This window comes from Terrapene carolina, unplaced genomic scaffold (genome assembly GCF_002925995.2).
Source record: "Terrapene carolina triunguis isolate 2854851 unplaced genomic scaffold, T_m_triunguis-2.0 Scaffold113, whole genome shotgun sequence".
In the NCBI taxonomy this organism is placed as follows: domain Eukaryota; kingdom Metazoa; phylum Chordata; order Testudines; family Emydidae; genus Terrapene; species Terrapene triunguis.
The window spans coordinates 14063277-14077184 of NW_020664464.1; the positions used below are offsets into that span (position 1 = coordinate 14063277).

Genomic DNA, 13908 nt, shown 5'->3' on the forward strand with positions numbered 1-13908 from the left:
TGGGAAGTGGCTATTAGTGGAGCCAGCTCTTAGATTAGCACTTGCACAGTTGGTCATACTCTAACATCCATTAGTAAGATTTTCTACAACTGTAGTTCTGCACTGGAAATGCTCTTCACCCAAGAGTCTTGTGCTGGACCACGTAAAGTGTAGCTGTATTCCCAACCTGCCCCTCCCTAAGCTTCAGAGCCTGAGCTGCAACTTCAAAACACTGTCTATACAGCTATTGTTACAGTGCCAGCATGGATCCAACTAGCTCAAGTCTGTCACCCAGCTTGGAAGACTTGCTCCTGTGGCTGCCAAAATGCTGTGTGAATATACCACTAATGTCTATACATGTCTGACTAAATCTAGCTTTGTGAGTTGTCGAGGGGTGAAATTTAAACAGCTACATCTCAAATTTCCATTTGCTGTAAATGAGGTATTTCTCTCCTCACCCCCATCCATTTTAACTGTTCTAGTTTTCTCTCTGCTTTGCGTAGTGGTGTGTTTTGGTCTCACCAACTCATACTGGTAGCCCTCACTATTTCCTTGATTTCAGAAGTAATTTAGCAGAGAAGGTTTCAGGTGACTGACTCCCTTTTTCCTTTGGCTGAAACATACACATACACAGCACAGAATCTAATCCAGAACTGGCTCCAATGAGATATTTCATATTTTAATTAATAGCGGCCAAGAGTTGGTATCAAGAATTCCATTTTAATCCTAAATAATGGACAATACCATCTAAGAATACTGTATATTTATTAGATATCTTTCAATGACATATCACATCAGTAACAGTATTAGCCAACCAGGCAGCCATGTCATTCTAAACACAAGGAAGTTGTCTGGGGAACTCAGAACCCAAGAAAATGTTGCATTTCAAAATCGGTACCAGGCCTCTTTTAATGTAATGCTAAAAGCTTACATAAATGTGGCTCAGTCTTTCAAATGTGACAGCAAATTTGGGCTCCCTTTTTATATACAATTTTTGAAAAGAAATAATGGTAATGCTACAGTAAGGCAAATTTTATAGCGTCACACATTTGCATGTCACTTATTAAATTATTTTTTACAAGTTATTTGGTGTAATACGTAGAGTGAATCACCTATTTTTGTCCTCATTTCTTTTTATTTCTCAGCTAGTCCGAAGACTCCAGCTTCTCAGTCCTAAGAATGTAGCAATAACACAACAAGGTTTGCATCAGTGTGAGCCTTGCATTGTCACTTTGCCTTTGGCCTTGTGCCTCACTTCAACTACATGAGAAGTGCAGCATGAGCTATGCCAATGCAAAAATTGGCATAGCTTATTGCTGTTGGAACAGAACATCCTCGCTTTGCTTAATAATAATAATATTAAAGAGTTATATATTTATGCAATGTATGCTTACGCTATGAAGACACTCATAGCACAAGGAAATAGGGAAAAGGTTATAGATCCCTTTCTCTACAACTATGAATGTATCATTAGACATTTAAACTAAATCAAACACTTTTTTCAGCTCCATGTACCATTTGGACCCCTGCTGATAGCAGAACTGGTAGCTGGAAGCTTAGCTTAAAAGGATAAGTCTGAAGGGGCAAAGGCAGAAATGTGAATTTCAGATTAAATCCTGTGATATTTTAAGAAGAAAATCCCTATTACACCTGTTATAGAAAAGAAAAAACATTTTCCCTTTCCTTATTTTCTTTTAAGCACAATAGGCTCTTACATAGACTATTACCTTACTCCCCCCAGTTCATCTAATTGATTTCAATGGAACCTGGGTAAGGGTTCCACAATATGGCCTAAGGTAAGTAGCAGAGTTTTCTTTGGTCATGAGATCCCATCTGTGCACTACTGATGAATCACCAACCAACCAGTCAGAATGTAGTTGGGGCAACCAGTGTCCAATACCATACTCTTAGCTATGAATTTTGGAGGCAGTGACACAAAAAAAATCCATATAACAAACACAAATCCACACACTAACACATAAACCCAAACATGCAGAGCTAAGAAAAATATTATGTTCACATTATTGTTACACAACATAGTGAAGTTGAAACAAAAATATGAAGACAAACTTAGAACAAGGTGTGAACCTTAGGAACTATATACCAAAGAGGGGCAACAGGACAAAGTCTTTTGATTTCTTTGAGGTAGACAATGATCAAGTATCACCTTTTCCAGAGTATACTAAGGGAGATAAGTCTATTTTAGTTTTCAATGCCGCTGAGAGTTCCACTGCTAGTAGTTCATGAAGGGATACTCCATCATGAGAATACACCCAGTTTCTTCCAGTCCAGTCGTAACGTTTGGGCCCACTAGAAAACAGAACATGTATACTGTGTGAGCATAGGTCAAACATTTCTGAAATTTCAGCCATCTCCAAACAAACACCAGGAGGATTTGAATTACTAAGTTAAAGAAAGCAGCCAGAAATAAAACAATATTCAGCAAGAAAGAGGTGTGTGGCTCATGGTCTCAGCATGGATTAGAAGCCAATCATCACCAAATTCTAATTCCAGCTCTCACACTGGTTCCAACACGTGGCCTTGAAGAAATCATTAAGGCCTAAATCCAGCAAAGCACTTAAGCATGCATGTAAATTAAAACATGTGAGTAGTCCTATGGACTTCAATGGGAGTACTTTTGCTTATACACTTCACTGGATCAAGGCCATTAAGGTCCTTCTCTCCTTCACTTGATTTACCTTCTCCACAATCTGTAACTGTGGTAATAATACCTAGCTCCTAAGAGTGTTATAAGAGTTGTTTGTAAAGCACTGTATTAATATAAAGTATTCATTCTAACACAATGCTATAATGTGCAAATGTCCAAAACGCTTCACTGCACAGAGCAAAGAATATTTTCCCTCTCAAGTTAAACACAACAGGATTAAATTACTAAATAAAAAATAATCTGCCATGTGGGAGATCTATATCTGAGAGCAATTTGGAACTCCTGGTGTCATGAAATGCTTCACTCCCACAACAAACACAGTAAGGAGACCTGGATTCTATCTTCCAGACTCAGCCACCAAGCTTAGGCAGGCTCATCTACCTTTGCCTCAGTTATGCACCTGGAAAATGGGAAGAATAATTGCAAGGATCTTTAATAAGTATTTATTATTAATGAAGGCAGTTTTGACTTGTCAACACAGAAATCTATGTCTGCCATGGAGGTCATTTGGTGAAGTAGTAAGAAGGGAAGGAGACAAAAGAATAAAAATGTCTGCAGAGAATGAAATACAAGGATGTCTTGAAACCTCTTATCTCTGAAATCATATTTCTAGGTCAAATTGCCTTGGGATTAGAGGTGATTCCAGTACAAACTCTGCTAGAAGACAGGCTGTCCTGTACATGCATGCCAGGCTGCAGTGTCTAAAAACTAACAGAAAAATTGACACCTCAATATTTAAATTATTCACAGTATCGCAATGAATAACCTTCAGGGCATGAACTAAAAATATTAAGAACACACAAAGGTAAGTCAAAATGACTGGGATCTTGTAGGGACATCTCTTCTGCTGCATTCGAGCTGATGGCTGTTTTGAGTCAGGATTATGTGCTCCAATTATTTTATTATGTGTTTCTCACTGGTGTGGCCTTTGCAAAAAGAAGTAACTTTTTACTGTTACACTGTAACATGTGCAATTCTGGATGTGGAGACAGCCTATAAAAAGTTAGAATGGGATATGGTTTACGGCAACTGGACTAAAACAAAATATTTTGATGAATGATGGGAACTGTTTTGAAATGTTACCTAGTAAATATCAAATCACTGTGCTTTATTTAACAAATATAAAATAATAAACATGTATAGTGCTTTACACCTTCAAAATGCTGTACATTTACTACCTTTTAATAAGGATCTTTTGAATTCTAACAAAATGCCAAGTGTCTATACAGTAAGTGTATTTCTCACACGAGAATATGAATACATTTTATAAAGCATTAAAAGATCACGAAACCAAAATAATTAGGCCTTGTTTGTTAAAGACATTTTGCAATGTTTAAAAGCTTTAATTAATGGAGCTGCACAAAAGAGAAACTTTGTGCAGGTGGCACACCTTCTTTTGAATGTGCCAATTGTATACTGCCATATAAATGCAGGCTTAGTTCACCTGCATGTGTGTAACAAAGCACAGCAGCCTGGAGCTAGAGAAATTCAATAGTAGTTTCCTTTTCTTGCCTCGTAATCTCTGTCTCTCGGTGTTGTTGCCAAAGTGGTCATTAACACTCAACAATTTTACATTTATTGTGTTGAGATAGCAAACACCACAATATTCAAATACTGTTTATCATTAGCAGCATTGCTTGCTTCTCCCACTCCATAGCGCATCACATCCAGGACACAGATGTTATGAGCGTTAGTTACAGTACATGCAGTACATGTTTGCATATAAAAGTTACAAGACCTCTTAGCAGGAGTTGGAAAACTAAGTAAACATGCAGTGTTTTCTTGCAGGAAATACACAAATGTTTGCCATACACAGATGAACATAAAGCCAAATCTTTACAAGGGAAAGAGATTTCTTAGACAAATAAACGTATGAAAAATTCTCAGGGTCAGGAGCTTTTAGCAGAGCCTATTTTTATTTATTTATTTATTTGGTGTTCCTTTCTTTATCCCTTGAACATACTGAAGATGAAAACTACTATTTATATTTTCCACAAATCTGTTATTCAGGAACATGTATTTCTTCATTCAGCTAGCACTGGCACATAAAAGTTAAATAGATCCAAATACAATATAAACTCTCTGACTTCTTAATCTCCAGATACAGATGTAATAGAACCTGAACTTGTGTTTTATGCTTGAGGTTAAAAAAAAATCTTATGCATAACTTGGATTCTGAGGCACTGTCTGCAAGTGTCTAGACATAAATAAAAAGGATTGTTTGATTTCTTGCGTATTGCCTCACCAAGATAAAAACCCTTTGAAATGCAATATCTTGTTTATTTAAACAAACAAGATTCTGGGAGGAGAGAGGGGCTAACAATAGGCTACAATGGCTTATCTAATATAACGTACACCAGTGGTTCTCAACCAGGGATACTCGTACCCCTGGGGGGTACTCAGAAGTCTTCCAGGGGGTACATCAACTCATCTACATATTTGCCTAATTTTATAATAGGCTACATAAAAATAACTAGCGAAGTCAGTACAAACTAAAATTTCATACAGACAATTACTTGTTTATACTGCTCTATATACTATACACTGAAATGTAAGTATAATATTTGTTTCAATTGATGTATTTTATAATGTATGTGGAAAAAAATAAGAAAGTGAGCAATTTTTCAGTAATAGTGTGCGGTGACACCTTTGTATTTTTATGTCTGATTTTGTAAGCAAGTAGTTTTTACGTGAGGTGAACCTTGGGGGGGTACGCAAGGCAAATCAGACTCCCCAAAGGGACTTTCCAATAAGTCTGGAAAGGTTGAGAGTCACTGCTGTACACCAACTAAGTGTACACCAAAAACAGTTACAGCAGGCTAGAAGGCAAATCACTAAGGAGTATTTTAATTACTTAGGTGGACTATTTAAAATAAGATGATTCTCTAAAATTTCACGTTCAAAAATGTTAATCCTACTGCACAATAGCTTCATCCATTCCTGATTTTATAGTTAGTATGTTCTATTTGAATGACCTCTAAGAAATCTACCTGCATATGTACAGTGAATCTTTATGCTTTGTCTTTCCTTTTTAGCTAAACCATTCATCAACAATGCCAGAGAGATGAAAGACTCCCTCAGTTTGCTGCTGGGAGAGTGGCAGATTTCATTGTAAACTTTTGGTGAGGCCACTCATGACATTCTTTCAACACATTCTGTACATCTCACTCCCAGTCAGAACCAACTGCAAAACCTGGAATGGATCAAACTGCTGTAGAAGACAAGGCAGAGGACACAGCAATAAAGACCTCCACATTAAGAATTGCCCAAGATCGATAAAAACATCTCTCAGTTAAACTGTAGAAAATATGCACACGAACAAAACAAGGAACTCGTACACAGGCTTACAGGGTCAATCCATAAAGAACAGTGTTAGACCATAACACAATCTCATTTCTCTTCCAGACAGTTCTTTTGTCACAGCTGTTTAGTCTTCTATGAATAGGCTACAGTCGCGTTCATAGTGCTTCTGAAATTTGACATTTAAAAAATGGAACACATTTTATTACATTATACATTTTACTGCACTAGTTTGTGGGTCAGCCTGTCCATTTCTGTTGGTCACCACCTGAAGTATAAACAGCAACTAGTTGTTATACCTCTAGGGAAAATCCTATTGGGTGTATGTGTTGAGAAAATGCATAAAATATGTGATCAGGGCATTAAATAGTCTCCACGGGGCTAGCAGGCAGGCTTTTAATTCATCTCTGAATTTTCAGGCATTTCCTAGCATACAGATAATTACTTACCTAGTAGGAGAGGACAGCCAAATCTGCTTGTTCGGTGTCTGCCTGTTGATTACATAGGTTCCCATGTCTCCACCTAGTTTAGCTGTTAAAACTCCATTCTAAAGCATAAAGGGGGGAGGAGGGAAGAGGGAGAAGTATCGATGTACCATTACTTAATAAGAATTATGATTTTTCTTCTATAATAAGACACTGTAGATATAAAGATCAAAACAGCAACTTGTGAGATATCTGAATAAACATCATCAGTGGAAATTCAAATCCTCCACAATCTGCTATGCCATTCTGCCTCACTGATGACCAGTGGGACCACCGTTAGATATGAAAACTTGTCAGTCTCCATGGTGACACATATATCATTTGTGTCTGATCTAGACTCTAAGCTCTCCTGATCTGGACTTGTGTGTTGGTACAGTACCATCCACATTGTTAGGACTCAAATAAATAATACTCCTGTGAGCTTTGACTTCTCTTCTGAGACTGCCAGCATGTGCACTAATTAGTGCTCAATTGTGAAGTGGGCATTCAGTCCACTAGAAACTGGATTGAGACCATCAATTAATTTCAGAGAACATTCAACAGCTCGCAGAAAGCAACTATTTTTGTTCACTAACAACCTGAAACCTATTAAAACAGGTGGCCAGAGGCAAGAGGCTCCATGTCCCATTACTGAATCTCCGAGCTATCCAGGTTTACTGTACTTTTCTGTAACTGTATATGGTCTCCAAATGAGTGGGACAAGTACATTCCCACATAACTTGTGATGAAGTGCCCAGATCCTGGATTATACCTCAGGAATGTTCCACTTCTAACTATCTGAGGTTTGTTTTGATTCACTTATATCAATTATAGAACATTTTCCAAGAAAGTGTTTCTTTCCTTTGTACTTCCTTCCTTCCATCTCTGAATTACAGATTTACATTGGCCTGACATTTTCAGAAGGTAATTTTGGAGGGCAACTATAACTCTTTTGGAGAGTCCTAACTTTAAGGGCATAAGACAGATTCCACTTGGACTGAGTAAACCTGAGAGTGACCTCAATTACACTTAAAAAAAATAGCAGTATTGTAGATTATGTACTGTGGGGCTACTTCAGGCATTAGGATAGCCGCACATTTCTTTTTCCCGACAGCCTCCCCAAATGCACTGCAGCCCACACTGTCTCACAGCACCTTTTGCGATCCCTCATTACCTTTTTCTGATCCAGAAGACAATTGGTAGATCAGTTTTAATTTTCTGTAGGTAACCATTTGTTTTGAAATTTCAACAGCATTTTACCTTTTGACCGAGTAGCTACTGAAAGTTCAACATAATTTCATAGCAAAAGCAGCAGTTTAGAGCCCACTTCCTCTGCAACATCAGCCAACCCTTTTGATTACTGTACTGATATCTCACAAGTGATGTGTTAATCTAAAGCCCAGCCCTGCTACTGTCTGAGTTCAGTAAAGAAACAAAGGTTGATTGATTATTCTATGGTATAGAGGGAAAAGAAGTGCAAATGAATAAAACACACCTCTGATGGTGCTAATTAATACCGAGTCATTCGATTTCCCTGTCAGTTATTTTATTTTAACTAGGTACTGCTTTAGCCTAATGTGTCATGAGGATTAAAACTAACCTCTTCCCAGTCTCATTGTGAGCTCACTCCTTACTATTTCCCAGTGTTCTCAGAATGAAATGAAACAGGTAAAACAAGAATACCTTGGAGAGCTTTGAATGCTACAAATTATTCCAATTAAATCATTTGCACAAATGTTAGAATATTCTATTAGCTAATGTTCAGAGCTAAACACAAGTGTTCAGCATTATCCCATAATGCATGCTGTATGTTAAAGTATACTAGTACCAAATAGGGTTCAACTGATCTAATAAGAACACTACATCAACACTTACATTATTATGGGACTTCCGTTTTTTCGGTTTTATTTTTTTAGCATTTTTTAAATTTTATGTAGATGTCCAAAAATTGGGGGCTTTGAGGGCTCTCTTTCTATATACTGTAAATTAATAACATATATGATGACGTTACTCATTACAGTAGTATATATGGTAATCAGTAATCTCTATGTAATGGTCCCTAGTGCACTTTAACGTAGTACTATTGCAAACAGCACTATGTTATAATGCAGTAGGAAGCCTTCAGTGCGTGCCAGCAGGGTCTACATGGACCAGTTAATGCACAACACATTAGTGTGCCTTAGAAAGTACACTCCTGCAGTCTGCATTACTGCTTCCTGTAGACAAGCTCTTAGATACAAGTAATCATTTCTGGTGTTTTTCCAGTGTTTAATGGACAAACACCTTTTTTTTTTTTGTATCGGGGTGCTTTAATAGGTTAAAAGCTAAAATCAGAAGCCCTAATGATGTGTCAGACATAAGAGAGATGATCTTTGTTTTCACATTGTAAATTAAGGAAAGATTATCTTCAAACCCTGGTATCAAAACATTCACACATTCATTCTGTACTATTCATGAAACTTTGGAAAATACATTTTTTAAAGGTTAATTTAATATAAAACAACACTTGAAAACTAATTTTTCATTTTTGTGCATAGCTAGTATGAAACTATTGCATGCTGTTATGGACATTAATAATTTCTGCTAACAGGATTACTCTCCAGGGAGACTTTTTCCAGCACACCACATATTAACTGAATGGAGAAATTTAAAAGGTCAACAGATATTACAACTCTGCCAGTTCTTTTCCAAGTGTGCCACCCTGTGGCTTGTCATGTTACTAGTATTTTCATAATTTGAATCCAAACAGTCAGAATGTACATATTAAGATTGATGTAAATAAAAATCCTCCAAACCTTTCAGTAAGTACATGCCAAAAACACTACATTGAAAAGTTACTGGAGAGAAAGGCAATTGAAGTGAGGAAGCATATCAAAAATATTTAATCTAAAGAAAAAACACAAAACCAAACTTTTTGGTGTTATTTTTTCTATTTAGTTTTCAAAATATTCTTTATATTGAATAGATATTGAAAGGCTAATAATCACAGCTTTTCAATATCTATTCAAAACACTAGGAGCTGAATAATACATTGCTATTATTTACTGGATAAGTTACAGGTAAAATATTAACTGAATATTTGACCAGATCAATTACTTATCAGTTTTACCAATACAAAAAGAGGCTAAGGTGTTATTTTCCCATTGTGTATGTACTTCTGTGATATAAAGAGTGAATGTAGTGCTCAGAAAAGCTGACATATGGACAGATCTGAAGACTAAAGGCCTCTATACACAGAACACAAACTCCAGCTGCCCGTTTATATGCACCTAAATCCTAATCTGGTGGAGCCAGTAGTTGGGAACCTCCACATGGGGATATAAACAGGAAGCAGCTATTATTTCAGTCCAAAGACCGGAATAGTGCAGAAGCTATGTTGCAGCCAGTGGCCTGGGTTAGATTTTACTCTCCTCAACTCAAGCAGAGCACAACAGCATAAAATTTGATTGATTCCACCAACTGTAAATAAACTGATAGGTATTTGAAAATAATTTTTAGCTACAGCTGTCACTTTCACCAAGATAATTCAAAAGTGACATGTGTAACACCAGTATCAGAGACCAGTATAGAAGATACTGGAAACCAATTTCCAGCCTCATGTAATAATGGTTTAATTCTCATAAAAAGAACTTCATCATTTAAATACTAAATATTACAATTCTTTAAATCTTAAAACAGGGTACTATATATTTTTTCATCAAAAATGCTGCCACTCCCTCAAATTTAAAAATCTGATTTTCAGATATATTTCACTTATTTATTCAGTGTGAACTGTTTCTTAAATCTTAAACTTTTGCACTAAAGATTAGTTGAATGAAGATATTTCCCCCAAGGAAAAACCCTAGAATAATTACAGCAAGAACAGAAACTGTAAAATATACCCCAAAGGAGACATCATAATCTTCAGGTGTAAAAGGCTTGTCTGCTAGATCCTCGAAGAAGTCTGCTAATGAGTCCAGTGTTTCTTCAGCAAGTTTTTCGTAAGTAATCTCATCTAAAGAACTGCAGTGGCACGTAAACAAATCTGAGATTACTAGGAGAAAATATGTATTACTTTAGCATGAAACTCTTTCCTACAACAAATACAAAACAAGAACAATATTATCTTGGAAACACGTTAACCATGAGATGATCACATGCGATTGGAGGAAGTGATTTGTCACAAATTGCCGTATGCCACAAAGCACCTTATAAATTGAGGTAGAATTTTAAAACCTGAGATTATAGATAGCTAATTGGACTAAGTATGTTTCTTTCCCCAGTTACTTCTGTGCCCAAGGTAGATCTCTAGATTTTAAAATACAACATTGTTGCAGAAGTACTCTGTCCATGCAAGTACTGCTTAATCTTTAAGGTAAATCTAAATAATTTATATTTATAAAAACATACAGTATGTTGTTTATAGACACATATTATACAGGAAATAGCAACTGTGTGTATAAACAAAGTTGTAAAAATGTCAACATTCAGACACATCCTGTCTACATACCATAAGTGACTTCCTCTTTTGGAAGTCCCCATTCATTCCAATAAAATAATAATTGTGCACTTCTACAGTAGTTTTCTTCCAAGAATCTCAAAGCATGTTACAAATATTAGGTAAACCACTCAACACCTCCATTTTACCAACAGAGAAATGGAGGCAGCTGCAGACCTGGAAACCTGGGTCTCTTCACAGAAAAAAGATTAATTTTGAATCCATCTCAGTGGTGCGCTTTAACCTAGTTTGCGCATCTGGGTATTGTGTATGTATATTTATAACAATATGCAATTCAGTGAAATGTTTTCAGTATCAAACAAATGTGGCAACACAAAGTAACTAGTTACCATAAAATACTGCAAAGTTACTTAATACTTTGAATTTCTATAGCATCTTTCATTCAAGAGTGCCTCATGCCACTTATCTGAGGTACAGTGGGGAATCATTTATTCTACCTTACAGATGGGAAAACTATGGCATGAGAGGTTAAGTGATTTCCCAAGTTCACACAGGAAATCTGTGGCAAACCTAGAAATAGAATTCAGAAGTGATCATTCCAAGTCCTTTCCTTACCCACAAGACTAGCCTTTTCCCTTTGCTCATATCAACAATCACACTATATTAATTTTCATGGCTGCCACATCTACAGATGGTTTCTCTGGAATCTGTATGCACTGTCAGAATTCTCATATAAATAATTCAGAATAAAACTTACCTTTTGTCATTCAAAGTTCCTGCATTTCTTAAATTAATAAACTGAACACTTCTGTTTTTAACCTTTAGAACACGGTCTAATTGTTGCAGATGAGAATCCTAAAAATAAGTTAAATTAAATGTTAACAAAAGTAATGGTACAAAATGTCAATTTTTGTCATATTTAAGAAACAGAATCCCAAAGCCACTTTTTTTTTTCCTAGTTAAAGGTTCATTTGTTATCTTACAGGACCAACAAAGAAGCAAAAACTATCACAGAAATCCCAGTCCATACATCTATCAGTATTCTTGAGGCAGAAATGCATGTTTATAACACACTTGCCTTTTACTATGATTTAGTAAGAGGAAAAATGATGTTGTGTTTAAGGAACTAGACTAGAAAACAGGAGATCTGAGTTCTATTCCTTTGTTTGTCACAGACTTCCTAAGCAACCTTGGACAAGTCACTTAGACCAACACTTTCAAAAGTGTCCACTAATTTGGTGCGCCTGAGTTCATGCACCTGGAGTCAGATTATGGCCAGTTCTGAGCACCCACAACCCTAGCTGAAATCAATGAGAACCGTGGGTGTTCATCACTCTTGAAAATTAAGTCCTAAACGTCTCAAGGTGAGTACCCCGAATTAACTGTCACTTTTGAAAATGTTGGTCTTAATCACGGTTTCCATACCTGTAAAATGGGGTGTTGCAGCTATATATTGTTTCTAAAGTACTCAGCTCATACAGTAGAAAGCCTGTAAATAAGTTATGTAAAAGAAAGCTAGAAACTTGCCTAAAGTGGCAGCACACTAACAGAAATATTCTAATTCCCCAAACTAATCTTCACAATTTCACATGTTGGGGATTACAGTCACCATGCTGCTTGTCTTCAGACAAGCTGAGACCACCACCAAGTATGCTAAATACTGAGCATCCACTCCCTGTTGTCTCTACTGAAAATGGGCTTATCAGGCCTTGTCTACACTGGGGAAATTTAGCAAAAAATTCAAACCAGTTAAAACCTTTTGGACCCACAGCACAGACAAGGTTCTAGGGGCTAGAATAGTTCTGTTAACTGGAGCTCTCTGAAAGCTGTTAATTAGTTTGGAAATTGGTTTGAATTGTTGGGGAAATGTCCTCCCTATAGACAAAGTATTCAGTTTTGGAGGTGATGTCTGTGGACTTCGCTCCACTAGAAAATGGCCTAAACATTAAATTCATCTCACATCGAACACTATAATGACTCTGTTTTCGGAGTGTCACTGAAGGAGTAATTTGTGTACAGAGGACTGCTGGGTGCTGCTGATCGTTTCTTGTCTCACACCAACACGAGGACATGACAACACTGGAATGTTTTCCATAAAGCTCCTCAACTATAGTAGATTATAGAATAAGACACAGATAAAGAGTTTAAAAGCTTCCCTCCCAACGATGCAATGGGCGGGGGGTGGGGGAACCTCAGCAGCATCTCCTCAACCTCCTGCTAACACTTTTTTCTGCTGCTGTGTCTGCATGCTGTTACCTCCGGCCCTGACTCCCGATCACTCATGCAGCAGGCAGAGATCCAGTTTCAAGACAATGACAAAGCATTTAAAGCCACATAGTCTGACACTCCCCACCTCTCAACTACTAAAAAAGTGCAACAGTCCCCTATGCAGCGCTTTGCATTCACGTGGGCTAAGAGCGCCACAGCTCCGTCCTGCGTTGCCGCATGAACGCAACGCTGCTGGGAGGAGGGGGACGGGGGCTTGGCCGTCTCGGCGACAATGGGAACGAGGGAATTTGAAACAGCTCATAGAGACTCGCCCGGCAAATCCTTCAGCGGCGCCAGAGGCGAGTCTCCGGGGGCGGGGGGGAAGCGGCTCCCTGCCCCCAACACGCGGGCCGGGCAGGGCACCGCACCGCTCTGCCTGCCCCAGCCGCGTCACGCGGGCGCCGCGCGGCTCGCTACTCACGGGCTGGCGGCAGCAGGCGGCGGGTCCCCCGAGCCCAGCCCGGAGCCCCGCGGCCTCGCGCAGGCCCCGGACCGCAGCGCGCGCCGGCCCCGGCCTCCACATGCCGCCGCCGCCGGAGGAGGAGTCGGCCCGGCCCGCCCGCAGCGGCCGCTTCTGCGCGCGTCAGCCCAACTCCCCGGGACTGGCCCGGCGCCGCAGCTACCGCCCTCCAGCGGCGCGGGGGGCTGTCCGCTGCCGCCCTGACCCCCGAGTCCCCTTGTAGGGCCGCCGGCCAGAGCCACTGGGGGCTATTCCGAGAGCCCCACCCACTCAATGCCATGGGCCAGCAGGGGCTGCACCGCGGCTAGGGCTGCTTGTGTCCCCTCAGCCC

General features: G+C 38.7%; 1 protein-coding gene across 1 annotated transcript; it reads right to left on the reverse strand.

Annotated features, from left to right (window-relative positions):
- Positions 1 to 727: 727 nt before the first annotated feature.
- Positions 728 to 13640, reverse strand: FXN (frataxin). The gene is made up of 5 exons (XM_024200161.3): positions 13539 to 13640; positions 11607 to 11704; positions 10293 to 10413; positions 6397 to 6494; positions 728 to 2289 (listed from the first exon to the last, which is right to left on the reverse strand). The coding sequence occupies exons 1-5, from the start codon at positions 13638 to 13640 to the stop codon at positions 2136 to 2138; spliced, it is 573 nt and encodes a 190-aa protein (XP_024055929.1). The 3' UTR covers positions 728 to 2135.
- Between the last annotated feature and the right edge of the window lie 268 nt (positions 13641 to 13908).